Raw genomic sequence first — 17,804 nt, 5'->3', positions numbered from 1 at the left:
CACAAATCTCCTCACATGTGAACATTCACATATTTTATAAGGGGTTTAGGAGGACACTGAATGTGGAGTGGAGGCAGGAAAGGGCCAGACAAAGGGATGTGACAGCACAGTGTGAAATGGGATTTAAACCCATGTGATTGTGCATGGACTGTGAACTAATGGGCTGAAGGCACCATGACAGAGGGTAGTGTAATTCAGAGCAGCAGCCTACAGCTTTTGTTCAGTGTAAATCCAATTTTACTGTTTTGGGTGTCTGCATGCTGGTTGTAATGTGTCTCCCCTTTTGAGCTTTGGGGAAAAAAAACGTAATCCCAACTCCTTTTAGTAGCCAGCATGCATACAGTAAGACTCTTTAACCATGGCAGTGTGAATGTTATGTGTGGATGACTGAACTGTGTCGGGATTTGAACCACTGACTCCAGCTGGGACCTTTACAAACTGACCAACAAATAGCCAGAATAAATGGACATCTGTGGAGAATACATGCACCGTGAATGGTAAGACCAGTGCTCTAAACCTGGCTGTTTGGAATGGGCTGTTGGTTTTCCCTGTGGGAAACTGTAAACGTGATCTGCATTTATTGAGCCAGCAAAGCAAAGACTGGCTTTGGTTTGTTGAAGTTAGACTCAGTACACAAAACCAAAACTGGAGAATCAGTTGTCGTTGCTGTTGTTGATCAGTTTAATTGTGATCAACACAGGCACTTACTCTGATGAGTCCCAGTGCTGGTCGTCTGTTTATAAAAAATGCGAAGCGGATGTGATCTACATGGCCATCAGACATTCAGACGTTTCTTCCAAAAGTAGCTGCGGGGAGAGTTGGAATCAATAATAATGCATCGTTCAAACAGCTTTTACTTTTACAGTAAGATGCTCCTCTGAGGCCGTGAAGGTCTGATGAATCAACACAAATCTGTGATTCTTCTGAAACACGTTTTAAAGGTTACGTCATAGATTGTGAGCAGCTTCTTTTTCCTTTCCCACTTCTGAAACAACATAATGGAAAAATCAAGTGTTTGTTTTTGTCAAGTGGTTTTGAGTACACTTGATTTAGTCATTTTACGGTGTGAACACTTAAATCACCTCTGTGTATCAGCAGCCATTTGTGCTGCTGATGTCCCACTTGGCGCTTATTGGATGTTTATTATCTTAACTCTCAAACCATAAAAATGTAGTAGCTTTAAAATTAAACAATGTGGAAACTCTGTGGGATTCTTGGACAAAATAATGAAGCCTGTTCCACTGCAGAAGTTTTTTTGAAACAAACCTTTCCTTCACAAATGAGTTTCTTCAAACCTGTGACTTTCTGTCTTCCTTGGAGGATATTGCCGGGCCTCCTCCTTGTGACCTGTCCCCCTGTCCTGCATCGCAGCTTTTACAACTGTTTCTGGGTCTGTTTTCGGCTCCAGCTGTGAGCTCCTATTATACACTACTTTGCAGACTATTTCCGTCCGGATTTCCAGGAAGCGAGCTCTGGATGCTCTGACATTCAAGAAGCTTTGAGTGTGCTATTAGTCAGGCTACCTGGCGGAGAGAGATAGCACTGAACTCCCTCAACCCTTTGAAACGCCTGGGACCGTGTACCCACAAAGAGTCTTAGAGTTGCACCGCTGATCGGAGGACAGCCTCTCTCATGGCATATTGATGTGCACGCATCCGTGGGACCGCGCTGATGATTCCAGATCAGTGTGGTTATTCTTAGAAGCTTTAGGCGTGCTAGCTCCGAGCTCCCCCCCCGTCTTTGAAGTGCGGACGCACGAAGGGGAAAACGTTGGCGCGGCGCCCGCAGGAGCTGTGAAAGTGTCTTTGAGTTGTTATTTACGAAACGCTTTGTTTTCCCGTGGTGCTAAAGACGCCAAAATAACCTTCCATTTGTGGGTTTTTGAGTTTGGAGGTTATTAATGTTTCATTGTTTGCATGCATGCTGAAACGGAGTTGCAAGGAGAGAGGGCGATGCATTAGTTATTACTTCCTGGCTTATTTGAAAGTTATGGACAAGCTCACCTTTCCTCACCTCTCATACATAATTCACAATTTCTCCATGTTTCTTATATCCCACTGAGATAGATCTGATGCTTTTGGGTTGTCTCCTTCCAAACATCGGTATTATATAGATATGACACAGTTTTGCATTGACAAACTCAATAACACCTCAGAGTCCCACATGTGATGGAAGGGTCTTAAAGAATCGTAAGTGAAGTTTAAATAGATAATTGTGTCTGTTTTAGGAGCATCATTAGTGTGAGTCCCAACTTTATCATACTTGTGAAATGTTTATGAAATGCTCTTTCCTCAGATTAGAATTCAAACACAGATCAATTGGTGCGAAATCATGGTATTAAATCAAATGTTATAATTTGAGATATCTATATCCATCTGTTCTAAGTTATAACTACTAAAAAATCTCTGTTTGTATGTCTGAATGTGGAACGCATATCTCTAGAACCATTTATTTTATTGGCTTCACACATGTGTATTGTGAAGGACCCAAGAAAGTGTTAAGTGTGAATTTGGTTCAATTTGGTCACGTGATAAGTTAAATATTGATAAAATTTGAATAAACTGATGACCAGCACTCTGCAGCAGCGGCGGCCGGGGCTTGATCACAACCACAGCACATTCATGACAATGGCAACAACACCTGATTTGCCAGCTCAGGGTTCTGCGTATTAAGTCTAAATCTGGAAATGTGAACAGCTCTTTGTGCAGCAGCAGTGGTCTTTACTGCAGGTCTCAGGAACCAGCATCACCACAGGCTGAGCAAGGGGTGCACGTCATATCAGATAATTACAGGGTGAGAATAATTGGTTGTGTTTGTTGAAATTATGAACTGAGGGCCACACGTCTATGATGATTTAATTTGTAAAGGCTAACAATGTGGAAGAAGCAGTTTTCTGATCAATTAGTTTAGCAGTGTTAGTTGTGTCTCCTGGCATTTTGTTGGAAATTATAATTCCCCTGGTGGTAGACAAACAGATGGATGTTTCTAGAAAGAGAGGGAAAGCTGACTCTAAAAATACATTAGGGGATACATTTCCAAATTATATTTTCTCTTTTATGTGTATTAAGGCAAAAACACAACTCTTTCAACGTTTAAATTGTTCATTAAAGTAAAAGTTGTGTTAAAGTCAGAAATCCCTCCAAATTTTTTGTTGCATTACTGCACTTGTTATCACCCTTTCCCTATCTAACTTTTGAAGATATAAAAAAATTAAACGATGTGCTTTTGAACTCAGCAGGGAACATTATAATTAGGGATCTTGTTGGTGGCAGATATTTTTGCGAGATTCCTGTAATAACAATCCTCAGTTGGCTAACTTGTGAAGAAACAGTCAAAAATTGACTTCATCTCTTTTTCCTGGTGAAGTGTTATGACTTTTATTATTTCAGCGGAGTGTAATTAGCATGTCGGGGAATGTGCGTGTGTAAATTGAGTAGCCAACTCCAGAGAAGGAGGAGGATTTGTTATTGACCGTGTGACACTAAGTGGACAGAGCTTGGTTTTAATTCCTTAAAAGGCTGTTTACCCTGAATTGTTGTTTTTCCCTTTTATCTCCGGCCTCTAAATGGCCTCTTATGTGGCTGGATAAGTGCAAACTACCTTGAATCAGTTTGGCCAAATGAGCTGAGCTTTACCCATGTGGAGAAATAAAGATTTTACTGTGCATGTGTGTCAGGTTTACAGTTATAAATAAATGGCTGCTTGGGTGAAGAATTCTTCTGAACGCTGATAAAATCGCAATCAAGTTAAAAACTGTCAGAGCAAACAGACGCTAATACTTGTGACGTGGTGATTACTTGTTAGCACCGGTTGTGGGCTCTTACGTGGTTTGTTGAGTTTTGAAATCTTTTTGTCTTTCCCCTGTGGGCCTCTGAAGGGTGATTTTGTCTGGCGAAGGAAACAATATATTGTTTTTTTATTTCCTTATCAGTCAGACACACATTCTGCAGAGGGCTAACATGGCACCACGTGCAAAACACAGTGTAGACAAAAGCAATTAAACAACTTTTGTGCAGATGGAATGGTTTGAGGCACAGAGCACTTTCTAGCAAAGGGAATTCTAATGGAACAAGTGGTTTATCTTCTCTTTAAAGTAAAATGGTAAAAAATGATTGAATAAATTAAATTAAATTATCTAAATGACACTCAGGATTCTGTGAGAAATAAAGGAAATGTTCCAAATCACCCTATCTTTCATTGTTTAAGGAGATGAAAAAGAATCCTGGATCTACCCCCTAATCCAGATACCAACATTATAATGGCTAATTGGGGGGTTGTGACTCATCCCTCCACAAAACTTCATGGAAACTTGTTGATTGTGTCATCCAAAGAAAACACGTGCTTAAACAACAAATGTGTGTGTTTTTCTATTGTTATTTTTGTAAAATCATTTGAGATTTATGGAGAATTTGTCACACAAAAAACAATCTAAAGTGAAAACGTAAATGTTGCCATCTCTAAAGGAACCACTCCCATGAACATGATTTTACTTCACAGGTTTTGTAAATGAGATGTGACTTGTTAGTTAATGAGCAGTACGGACACTAAAAGTGAGCGGTGTTCCACTGCTTCCAGTCTTTATATGTTAAAACAGTATAACATACAGGGAAGAGGAGGATGTCAATCATTCTATCTAAGTCTTGACAAGAGTCAAAAATGAATAAGTGCATTTCCTGAATCGACTGTTGACTTTTCAATGTTATAATGAGGTGTAGGTTAATGGTTGAGGTTGTGATGATTAAGAGTTTGGGGAATGCTTTATGTCAAAGAAAGCCCTTACACGTGCAAATCTTGTGTGCGCGCGTGGAATTATAATGTAAATGTAAGTGTGTGTGTGTGTGTGTGTGTGTGTGTGTGTGTGTGTGTGTGTGATGGGTTCCTACTCCAGCAGATTATCCCGGGTCTTTTCATAGATCCCCGTCTCATTTCAATGACAATGGTAGATCAGCTGCAATTAGTGTTGAGTCTTAGCACCGTGATCCAGACGCTTGATAAAAAAAGCTGGCTTTTAACCCATCTATCTATCTATCTATTTATCTATCTATCTATCTTTCTATCTATCTTTCTATCTATATTTTCTTGTCTTTGCTATTCTACTCTTTTCTTCATATGATTCCATTTGAACATGATGATTTTGTAGTGAGTTTTCTTCCTCTGTACCTTCATAATGCTTCCCCTCCCTCTGGCTGTTCATTTATGAGGGTTCTGGATTTAAGCGAGTGTGTGTATGTGTGTGTGTGTGTGCGCATGCGTGTGTGTGTGTGTGTGTGTGTGTGTGTGTGTGTGTATGTGTATGTGTGTGTGTGTGTGTGTGTGTGTGTGTGTGTGTGTGTGTGTGTGTGTGTGTGTGTGTGTGTGTGTGTGTGTTGGAGGTCAGTGGGGAGTGAGGCTCCTCATAATCCGGTAATCAAACCAGCTGCCACCCGACCCAACCCCCATCCCTCCATACCTCTCTCTTCCTCTTTTCTCCACCTCTCTCTCTCTATATCGCCCTCTGTACATTTCTGTCTACATCCATGTCTTGTTCATATTCTGACACTATCACTTGGCTCCCTTTTCATCCTTTCCTTCGCTGGGTCCCAGTGAAGGACATGTTTTGATTCATTTAATCTCTGTAAAAACATCTTCCGATTAAAAAATGAATTACCTAAGTAATCAATGCTACACAAATCAATCAATTACTATTAATCCCTTGTTTATGAGTCATAATTTGTGTCTGTCCATCCCTCATTCCGTATTGCCTTGATCTTTCTTATTATTTTCTTCTTTTCTTCTTCTTCTCCCTCGCTCCTTTGCTTCTGTAGTTTTTCATAAACCACCTTGGTCCCCTTCACCCTCCAGCTCCCTCTCGGTCTCCCTGTTCTTTCACGCATCAACACTCTCTCTCTCTCACCCCTCACCCTCCATCCATCCACACACTGCCCACCTCCTTTCTTTCTTTTACTTAAGTTCTCTTGTGTAGGTTGTTTCTTTACCCTTACACTTGCACTGCTCTCCTAGCATCCAGACCACTCATGTATTGTATTCTCTCTCTTTCTCTCGGTCTATAATCTTTCACCCTATTACAACTCCACATTGCCTCAGTGCCACTGAGGAAAATTGCCTCCCCATGCCGGTGTGGTCATGTGCATTTGTATTCTTTTATATCTTATTAGTGTGCTTGTCACACCAAATTGCTCTACAATATACAACAGAGCGCGGTGAGGTCCCGTGGCCGTCGCTGAAGCAGACGTCCATGTCCTGTTTGTGAGGGTCGCGACCTGCTGCGACGGGTTTCACAGAAAGACAGCGTTGTGCTGAATTTATAATCAGGCCTGAATGTGAGGAAAACTGGGTGAGATGAGGATGATGTTTTCTACATGAGAGCACCTCTGCATTACCCATCTCAGTCTCTCTCTCTCTTTTTATTTTTCAGTCACATTCACGAGACTCCAAACTGGGTACACAGGTTTTTAAAGATGGGTAGACCTGCTGAAATAAGTCGCTTGAATCCCTCCACATTGCCATAAGAGCGGTTGGCCTTTCTGTTGTATTAGCAGTGCTTTGTGTTCATCTTCATCTACCCGTCGTGTCATGTTTATATCACTACCGATTAGAGCTGGAGACAGTAAAAAAAACAATAAAATCGATAAATGCCAATTGAAGCCATTCCCATTGCAGACAGAGGCCAGTTGTTAGTGGTGGTAGTGGTTTTTTTTTTACCACTGGAAAAGGGTCTCAACACACAATGAAAGAAAAGGCCACTTCTTTGCTCAAAATGGTGAGTTTTAAAATACATGTTGTTGCCGTCTTACAACCCCTTGTGAAGCATAATTGTCTGCCATGAGGGTCCACTGGAGAAATTGCTGTTTATATATAATGACCAAACTCGCTACGCTCTGGGAGACATTCCCTTCCTGTAGTTGTTGAGATACATTGGAGTGCACCACAGTGGTGCATCGACCTTCCCTATAGAGCCATGCTGTGGGTGTGACGCCAACTGTTCCATACAGAACAGCACAGTTTGGGAATATTTTGGATATTTTGTGGACTTATATTATCCAAAATTGTTCATTGACTGCTGTTTGCTGCATATTGTGAATAAAACTTTGATTAATACCTCATCCGTGAAAAGGATTTGTGAATGAGTCCCGTCAGGTGGGATTTCATCAGCAATGGTGGTGAAAACAAGAACTCCCATGATCCCACTCTGCTTCAGAACATCAGCAAACTAGGTCTTTTGTTATTGTTTTGATAAAGACCCCGAGCGGCAGGAGTTACATATTGTACGTTTTAATCACAGCAGATAAATTCTAACATAATTTACATTTAATAATATTGCTCTCAAATGTTTATTGCAGCAATAGAACATGTTAGTGTTTGGCGTCTAGGCTCCGACTTAATCACTCCCCCCCGATATGATTACATAGATATGATGGGAGCAAATACTTGTAACCCCCCCTCTGGGAGCCTACAGGTGGATGCTGGGGTGGTGGAGGGGCTGAAGCAACTGGTAGTTACACTGCAGCAACGGGGCAAGCAAAGGGAGTGATGGGACATTTTCTCTGCCTAAATAGACCACCTGATAGGATGGGTGTGTATTATAGATGGGTGTGGAGAGTGAGGTAATGGGTTGTGTATGTCACATGATTTGAGCAGCGCAGCTCCAGTTAGCTGCCTGAACTAGCTCGCAGGCATCGCACCATTCATGGGATATACATTTAAGTAAGTCATTGTATTATAGTTTTAGTTTTGGCAACTCTTTATAGATATTTGAAAGAAAAAGTTTTGTGTGTTTGTGTGTGTGTTGTGTGTAGGTGTGAATGTATGTAATGTGTGATAACATGAGTGAGAAAGCGTCTCATATTTGCTGCCTGAGCTGCACATCTCATGGTCCTGATGTGACTTCCTCACCTTTTCTCTTTCTCTTTCCAATCCTTCCTCTGTGGTAATAATCATTTATCTCTGTCACTTTAACCTCCCTCTCTCTACTGTTTATCCTTTCCCAGCCCTGACCCCCTCTCTCTCTCGTGCCTCCCTTCTTCATCGATCTCTGTCTTCTTACTCCTGTTCTCGCCTGTATGTCGCCTTCTTTCATCTTCCGACCCTCTCTGTCCTTTTCTTCCTTTATCTCCTACTCCTTCGTCATCTAACCCTCTCTGTCCATCCTTTATCTATTCATCTACTTAACCTCTTTCCCTCTGCTGTCTTCTTCAGATGGCTCCAACAGCATTTCAGCCCAGTGCGTGCTCCGTGTTCTCATCATCACTGAGGACATGCTGGGAAGCAGCGTCACCGTGCGTCTCCAGAACATGTCGCAGGAGCATTTCCTGTCCCCGCTGCTCACTAACTTCCTGGAGGGCGTGTCGGCGGTGCTCTCAGTGCCGGTCGAGGACGTTTTCATCTTCAACATTCAGCCGGACCGGGATGCGGCACCAGGTGGGATCCTGAACGTCAGCTTCTCTGCTGCGTTGCCTGGCGGACACTTTTTCCCTTCAGACGCGCTGGAGGAACAGCTGTACCTGAACAGGCTGAGGCTGACGTCACTCACACAGATGGAGGTTAGTCCACGTGCACAATCGTAAATGCACACAAAGCACAATTTGAAATGCAAAAACATAGGTTACATAGTGGGCAAATTTTAAATTACACGCAAGTCTACAATTTTCAGGCCCAATCGTCAATATTTATAATGACACGCTATATTATATATTGACAAGCTTAACCGAAGAGTTTTGAGAAATAAGGATTTTAAAATGAAGGGCTTATTTGACCACATGCTTCACAACCATTACTGATTACAGACCGAGCACAAATTTAGATGCTGTTATTATTCTGGGAGTTAGTCAATTTTGGAGTTAGAGTTTCTTCTTCTTCTTCTTTTTCTTTTTCTTGTTCTTGTACTTGTTCTTGTTCTTGTTCTTGTTCTTCTTGTTCTTGTTCTTGTTCTTGTTCTTCTTCTTGTTCTTCTTGTTCTTGTTCTTCTTCGGTGGTTTGCCAGCTGTGCCAGTAATGTGTGAAAAGTACTGTATGTAGTAGCGCTGTACTTGTAGTGTAAAGACCGTTAGGTTGTCAATAACACTTTAAAACTAATATACATATAAATACAGTCTATTTATAGACACATGTCCAAAGTTTAGAAATTTTTTCAAGTCCACACTGTGTGGTCATGTGCCCACACTGTCACGCACACGGATTCTGCAGCTGCAAATCTGGGTGACGTGTGATAACACAGGCCAAGCAAAAGTAAATGCAAACATATGCATCTCAAGACAATTACCTGAGCATATTGCATGTGAACTGACAATAATGTAATACAGATGTGATGGCAGCCATATGGCTTTATGGAACAGTGCACTGATATGATGATGAGAACTATATGTTCACACGCATGGAATCACACACACCTGAACACAGCATAATGTTTTCCACAGCTCTGTGAAACCCAGTGTAAAGCTGAGTGTACGTGAACTTCTATCAACAGCCACATGATCTATAACTTCTTTCTGTCAAAGAATAGTAAAGTTACTGTATAAACCCTTTTCTTGAAAGTCACTGATTCTACTAAACAGGTTAGGAGCAGAAAAACTATATGTCTGTATTTAAGTGGAGCTCAACAGTTTTCAGGAACGGAAAATCCTGTTTCTGATAGAGATTTAGATTTCTATCAGCCATAAAATTGTAACCATCCAAGGTGGATTTACCTCAAGCTGCGAGATTGTGACACAACTAAATGCTGCAGGTTTGCGTTTGATAATAACAAAAAGAGTTTGTAATATTTCCACAACTGCAATAAAATTATTTATTTTTTAAATATAGAAGCAGAAATAGAACTTTTACACTCAATATTTAAGTAAATATTTCTGATATTATTACATACATTTGTTTTTCAGATTTGTTTTTTTTGTTGTCAATTTTGTTTCAGTTTACAGAACAAAGATTTATTCTTCCCTAACTGGTCTCCAGGCATAGAAAAAAGAGCAAACATAACTTTTGGTGGTCAAACAAGTGGTCCCCCACCTACAGCAAATCAAAATGTCCGCTGTTAAAAGTGTGTATTGCAGTGTGTATCTGAATTTAGATGAACTGGTATAGTTCTTCACAGTGACCCATTTCTTTCCACGCCAGGTTCTCCCGTTTGACGACAATGTGTGTCTGCGCGAGCCGTGTCAGAACTACATGAAGTGCATCTCCGTGCTGCGCTTCAACAGCTCGGCCCCGTTCATCTCCTCGCCCTCCATCTTGTTCCGGCCCATCCACCCCATCGCGGGCCTACGCTGCCGCTGCCCGGTGGGCTTCACGGGCGATTACTGCGAGACGGAGATCAACCTGTGTTACTCCAACCCCTGCCTGAACGGAGGGGTGTGCGCCCGCAGAGAGGGAGGCTACACCTGTATCTGCCGTGAAGACTACTCTGGTGAGTGCGGGGATTGGAGTGTGTGCTCTGGTGGGGGGGTTAATGTGTGTGTGTGTGTTAAGCTCTTACTAATTCAGCAGATGTTGTGTCGGTCGACAGGAGGACTCACTCACAGTTGGGTTTATGTGCGAGTGATGGTGGTGTACCCATGTTGATTATACATTGAAGCAATACTAGGTACAGTGATTCCTCCATCTCTTACTAATCGGTGATTCATCTGCATTTTTCCATGTTTTTAACAGACAATTTAATGTGCTAGAATATCGCAAACTATTTTCTATTCAATTACAACGTGTGAACATACTCAGATTGATAGTTATCACTCACGTCTGTCTGGTATTGATGTTTCACTCAGTTTAGCATACATTCATACACATTTGTCTTGCAGGAGCTCTCCACATGTCACTGGTTTAAGTTGTTGACCTTTCCATTGCACTTGGTTCAATGAGCATTAATTAAAAGTCAAATCAGGACGTCAGAGCTCGCCCATTAACAGGTCCTTCATGAGGAACACCTTCGTCTTTGTTAAATACCAAAAGACACTTCAGAGTTATTACGCAGTTTAAAATGTCAGCTCATGAAAAACCAAGCTAATCAATGTGGCTGCATTTAAACACCATTTTTTACTGGGACTTGTTGAACGTTTTAACCTGCTTAAAATGGGTCGAAATTATTATAGATCATCTCTAATTTTGTATTATTTACAGTGAGTGAAATTTTGTCAGGTATGCTTAGGAGCTACAATCAGATTTTTCTTTAATCCTTATGTCTATATCTCATATGATATCTTCTATATTTGAATGCTGTCATATTTTTAAACTGAAGTAAAACAGACAGATCCTGGATGTGACTTACACAAACCTAGTGGATATTGCATTATATCGTACAATTCCAGTGATTCTTTGGAAAGCATTGAGTGTAGTGTTTCTGCTTTGTGGGTCTCTGTTGTGTGTTGGTGTGGTCTTTATCTGTATCCTGGTAAACTGATGCTGACTGTGCTACTCTGTTGTTGCTGACTTCCGTTTTGATCAGTTTGTTTTTACTCTCTTATTGTGTCGAACTGAACAACATGAAAACACACACTCTGCCTCCAGGGAGAGCTTTGTCCTCTGCAGCACCTGATATTTAATCTTTTACTCACTGACACTGTGAACCACAGACTCTTTTTAACTGTCACCAAACTAATTTGATTCCCTCTCACACACTCTCACACACATGCTGCACATGCACGCTCACACACATACACACTCATAAAAAAAAAAAAAAAAAAAAAAATCCTCCTACCTTTCCCAATACACCAGACTCATTTCAGACTCCCTCTCTCTCCTGCCCTTTTATTCTGCTGTACTGATTCAGTCTTTGAGCCTGGAGAGGAGAAATGCTATGAATGCAAGTGTGTGTGTGTGTGTGTGTGTGTGTGTGTGTGTGTGTGTGTGTGTGTGTGTGTGTGTGCATGTGTATGTGAATGCGTCAGGGGAGTATCTGACGTTGCCTTTTATTTCAAATCAAAAACAGAGCTGGGAGATGGGAAGTAACAGTTTTCTTTCAAGAGAGAGACAAAGTGTTTTTCAAACTCCCACTGTGAAAGACAGAGAGAGGGATAAAGAGAGGAAAAGAGAAAATGAGCAGAGAAACTGAGGTAGAAAGAGCCAGAGAGTGAGTGGGAGAGAGAGAAAGAGAATAGAGTATGACTGAAGGAAAGTGAAAGATGGATGGAGGAAGGTAGAAACGTTTGAGAAGAGGTAGAGACGGCAAAATGGGAATGGGAAATAAAATAATGAGAAAGTAGAAATAGATTGACAATAGAAGATACTCTTCGATTTTGGGTGAGACGAGTGAACAATAGATAATTGAGAGACGGTTGCAAACAAGTCTTTGGTCATCAGTCTTAGATGCTCAGTGTGAAATGCCCACCAATTGCTGATTTGGACTTTTGCTGACAAAACCCTGACAGTGCTCGGAATTGAAGACCAAATTCTCACTATGCTAAAACCCAGATCAACAAACCAACCAATCAGACTGCAGCATGGATCGACTCAGTCTAATGCAACATTGTAGAATCCATTGTTTCAGGTTAAGGAGCAGAAAGAACACCTGTGCCCGTGATGAGTGACTAAAGTTTGGATGACAGGTTATGTGTCTCTGTGTCATAACGCTGCACATGACAAGACAAACCTCAAAATATAGACATCATAGAGTCTGACATAAATTGTGACAAAGAGTTTATTGGCCTTGTCTCGCACAGTGTGACATGCAATGAACCTACGAGATCCCTGTCAACGTGCGTAGAGGCCTCAAGGCGGGAGAAAGAAAGGATCAAAGAGACACAAAGTGGATAATTGATAGTAGGAGAAACAAAGGAGAAGAGTGAGATGGGAGGGACAGAAAAAGTGAAAGTGGGGAGAGAGAAAACATGAGAACATGAGAGATGAATTAGAGGAGATGGGTAGGACAGCAATATGAGGGAGTGACGCATGAATTCAAAGCAAATAACATGGAAGGAGGCTGCAGGGGGAAAATGGGGTGAGAGATATCCAAGAGCAATTGGAATGAGAGGGGGGGGGGGGGGGGGGTTGAGAGGTAAGGGTAGAGCGAGGGAAATCAGATGGGTTTTGGGTAGGCGCTGTTGTGCGTTTCCTGCGTAGGCGTTGGGGGTTGCGGTGTCTTGTCAATGCTCGGGGCTAGTCGGAGGAAGAGGAGGAGAGAACGAATAAACAGGGACGAATTGATTCTGCAACACACAGACATCCCCAAACTACGCTGGCTCTCCCTCATCCATTTTTTTTTCACTTCTCCATCTAACCTGCCTGTGTCAGTCCCCTCGGATGCTCTCTTCGGCATTGAATTGCTTTCCCCTGAGCCTCGATGGATTTCTCTCACAGGAAGGAGTTAAGCTGGGGGTTTTGCTAGAGAGAAGAAACTTTCAGTTTGACCCAAATGAGAAGTATTTTGAAGTAGCTTCCAAAAGACCCGGGTCAAGGGTGATTTGTGAGTGACTGGATTGCTTTTTCTTTAGGGCAAACATGTGCAGTGTTTAATGTTAAAATAGTCACATAGGTTTAAACCATGAACTGTCAATGAAAGGAGTATCGAGTCCACCCCGAGTGTTGGATACTTGCTGTTAAAGGTAGCGTGTACGGCACTTTTCAAAATACGGAACAAAGCATGAAAACTAACAAAAGCACAAAAATAAAAGCAAAGTTAAACAAAGTAAAATAAGGTAGAACGAAATAAATAAATAGAAAAGTAAAATCTAGATAAGAGCGACGCTCAACATATACACGATGAAGAGATTTTATGTTACTGAGTGAGCCAGAGCCAGTATAAATAACCAACTTGGTAAAACTGGACTCTCTGTTTAAGAAAAACTGAGCGTCTTCACCTCCTCCACCGCTGAGGCAACGGCTTTCACAATACATGTAACCTCAGGCTAACCCTTCCCTGAACCACCCATTTAACCCTGGGATAAGTAAGACTTCTCACTGGGAGTGAGAGAGTTACCACGGCTTTTTACCCATGAGATAATAAACCCTGCTGTGGAGGGATGTTAACTCTACCTTTTATGGTGCCAACCCCAGAGAAATCGCACCAAGAGAAATAATGTGCAACACAGGGGTCATGTTCCGTTCAGCTGAGTACCCAGCGTTACCCCGAGGTAGAAACGAAACGACAGTGAAGTGAAAACTAACCCTGGCATGTGAAAGAGTCAAGTTTTTGTTTGATTGCGTTACAGGTCTTTGAAGTTCTCAAATCAGTATATGAACAAAAGTAATTCTTGAGGCTCACACTGAGAATGATTTACCAGTCATGCTTTAATTTGCTGCTGTGCTTTTTTCACGGCCCTGCTTTATTCAAGCTCTGTATCACCACACAGAACCTGAAGCAGTTAAATAAAATTCAGTCATGTTTGTAATTTAAGGCTCTTCAACACTGGTAAAGTTCAAACTTAAGTTCCATGTAAGTAGAAAGCTGTTTGCTGCTGTGGCAAACGAAATGGGCAAAAATGCATTATTCACATATATGTATATATCTTGAGCTTTTTCCAAAGGAGTGTTTCATATTTCCGAAATAGAAAACAAGTCAATTAAACAGTTTGAAAAGCAAGATCCATGCCCAACCTTGAAAGTTTCATCACCACATCTTTTCCTTCCGTGTTGATGTGCTGTTGATTTTCAAAATAATGGCCATATATCCCAGAAACCCGACAGCCTACTGTTGCGCGTGATCATTTCTCCGCCACACTTTGCAAGTCTCATGTGTTCACACATCTGACTCTGCGAGTAAAATTAGGTCAGATGGGTGACATAGCTGGCTTTGTGTTTGAACCCAGTAATATTACACCCCAAAGAATTCTCAAGTGTCTGTCAAGCCACCAGGCTAATTTACACTGCTGTTTTTTTTCTATCAATGCTCCTCTTTGTTTATCTCATATAATTCTTGACATCCTGAACCTGTGCTCTTAAATGATACTTTAATTAGACTTTGTGAATCAAGTACTGTAGGTATCATTTTACGACTAGTGAGGAAACTCTCCTATTAAATATGGGATAATGAGCGTCTAAAACAGGTCTATTTCCAGGGAGCCTCATAGACTTAATCAAATCTAGGAGGGAAATGTAATCCCACCTTCTGCTGGTACAGTGCTAAACTCAGCTGAAGCTGGGCACTCTTTTTTTTTGCATAAACATTTAAATATTTCTAACCTCTAGGGCATACTTCTCTAAAAACATGCTAAGTTGGCAGCGCTGATGGGAAAGTGCAACAGTCGTTAACCCTGAAAATAAGAAACAACTCTGCACACGTATAAAGAGAAGCTCCCAGGGGAAAATAAACCTGAACGATGGAGAGAACAGAAGACAGAAAGAGAGGATGTAATCGCTCCTCACAAACTAAAGGAAAATAGACTCAGAAAAAGATGGAGACGCACGTTATACACATCATAGCGAGACATAATACCATGGATGCTCTTCAGCTGAGAGATGGAAAGAGGAGATGAGAGACAGAGAGAGAGGCGATGGATGCAGACTAATTTAGTTTGTGAGAAGCTAAAATGGTGAGAGGAAGCTATCAGTATTTTACACAGAGGGAAGCTGCGATCCAGGAAAGAGAGTCGGAGACAGAGAAGAAATGCGGTGGGCATAGAGAGGTGAGATTAGTTTGGGATTAATCAAGCAGATATATGTGTTACTCTGAGAAATTAAATCCAGTTGATAGTGAAGGTAAACAGATTACACGCAACAAATTAGCTTGAGGTGGCTAAGATTATATGAAGAATCATGCTAGCTATTATTTCAGCTTCAGTGCTTCCAAGAGGCATTGGTCTTGAAAGTTAGACACAGAAAGGAACAGAATGAGCAGAGTGGAACTGAGAAAGAGAGAGGGGGAAGTTATTTAGCCGGTTGATGTGAGTTTGAAGTCTAGACTGTGAGAATGAATTAGTTAGGTTAAGGAAGTAAGAAGAGCAAGGTGAGGAGTGAATTAGTGTGGGGGATGAGATGAGCACCGAGGATGAGGCCAATACATTATGTTTGGCAAGATAAAGTGGAAAGTATAGAAGAGGACTAGAGGCGACATGAATAAAAGAAGAGGATCAATACAGAAAACCTGAGGGCAATGAAAGAAAAGGGATGTGAAGAGGATGTAGAGAGAAATTGAAATGTGTAGATCTTCTGGTACTAGAACGTTTAAGCTATCTTGATGAACTCCATCAAAATATCAGGAACATTCAGACAAGAGGTGGCGTCTGAGTAGAGTATGCAGGACGCAGGACATAACTAAAAGCTGGGGAATGATATGTTTGTGTTTACAGCACATCGACCCTGGTGTCGGCCTGTAGCGCCAAAATGATCAATCGCTGTGAATATTCCAGACATATATTCTCAGATGGGCTCACTCCAACATGTTCTGGACATCTTACAAGGGGGTTGCCAGGAAAAGATGCCTTCTGACAAACAGCCCTTCTGGACAATTTCAGAAAAATGTTGGGACTTCAGTGAATTTCTGAAAGCAGTTTAGTTTCTTCATAATTGTTGGACTGAATATACAAAATATCAGGGACATTTCACTCAGGGGCTATCACTCATGCATGAAGCTAGTTTGGCTCCTAGTCGCTGTGTTACAAATATTTATCAGCTAAGCAAAAGGCTGATCAACAAGGGATCACCATCAAACTCAGGAAATGGTTTGAAGTCTTCTTCTGGCTCTTCACTCTAATGAACCTTCTCTAATGACGAAGCTGAACTGGGTTGAGTCAAACTAATCCTGCTTGTAATGTTGCCCATAGAATGAGTGCTCACTACCCTCTCCTACTGTTTTACTCACTGTTCTACATACCAGATAATTAAGACTCCAGACTTGGTGGTTGTTGGAACAGAAAGGTCAAGGCACGAGAACTTGTCCAACAGGGAATATCAAAACATTTATGACTCCACAAGGGATTTGGCCACGAGATGTTAAGGTACTGAGTACAACATTATGACACAACTGGAATCTGACCGGGCAAAACCTGCAAATCTGTGGATTAGTCTCCCAGTGGAACACCCAGCAGTCTTTGATAAAGCAGGACGTAATTTTCAGCCTACTAAACACAGCATATGCCCAGTGGCAGAGTTGAGCCATGGAATCTAAGCTAATTATTAAGCTAATCTGAGCTAATTATGTTCTTACAATTTACAAGTCCCACATGAAGCCAAGAAAATTATTGTCTGGAGCTATATATTCTCCGCTGGATTAATGTTTGTGTGACAGACGCAAAAGGATTTTCTTATTCTGTCTGTGATGTATGTATATATCAGGCAAGAGATGAACTTAAAAGAAAAAAGATAGACCGAAAGTGGGGGATGAGAGAAATGTGAGTTCAAATAGTGGATGAGAGGACTGGGAGAAACTGAGAGAGGATGCAATAGATAAGATAAAAAAGACAAAACTGAGCTGGTTGGAGAGTGAAGCAGGGAGAGATACAATAGTATAAAATGGTAAAACAGAGGTACAATGAATTCACTTGGGGACATTAATAAATAGTTGTTGGCAGTATGTGTGTGTGTGTTTCTATGTGTGTAACAGCAAGTGTGCAGTACACACAGAAAGAATGAATGACTATGGGGATGTGGTTTGGAACATGCACGGATAGAGCAAAGAAAATGTAGGAAAAAGAAACAGGTAGATAGTAGACATCATTTTTAAATGTGCACGTTACATGAAAATACACTGCAGGGAACCCGATTTGCTGAGTTAAGTTGGATAAATGCATTTTACAGGTTGAGAGGAAGGAAAGAGCAGACAAAATTAGTTTTGTGGAGACAAATCGATGAACATGGCAGGAAGGAAAAAGAGCAGGGTGAAGAAAAACACTACCTCAGGCCCGTCTGCCATTGTTTAAGGGAGTTGTACGTGTAATGAGAAGAATGTG

General features: G+C 41.4%; 1 protein-coding gene across 1 annotated transcript in view; it reads left to right on the top strand.

Moving 5' to 3' along the window:
• celsr3 (cadherin, EGF LAG seven-pass G-type receptor 3) overlaps positions 1-17,804 on the top strand; it is a 98,383-nt gene that overhangs the window by 16,959 nt on the left and 63,620 nt on the right. Inside the window, exons 2-3 of the mRNA XM_053425164.1 lie at positions 8,197-8,540; positions 10,108-10,396. Coding sequence (XP_053281139.1) covers positions 8,197-8,540; positions 10,108-10,396 — 633 coding nt within the window. The remainder of the gene's footprint in view (positions 1-8,196; positions 8,541-10,107; positions 10,397-17,804) is intronic.

This window comes from Pleuronectes platessa, chromosome 6, assembly GCF_947347685.1.
Source record: "Pleuronectes platessa chromosome 6, fPlePla1.1, whole genome shotgun sequence".
Classification (NCBI taxonomy): domain Eukaryota; kingdom Metazoa; phylum Chordata; class Actinopteri; order Pleuronectiformes; family Pleuronectidae; genus Pleuronectes; species Pleuronectes platessa.
Note: the sequence above shows the minus strand (reverse complement) of the source record. Positions and strands in the feature narration are given on the sequence as shown.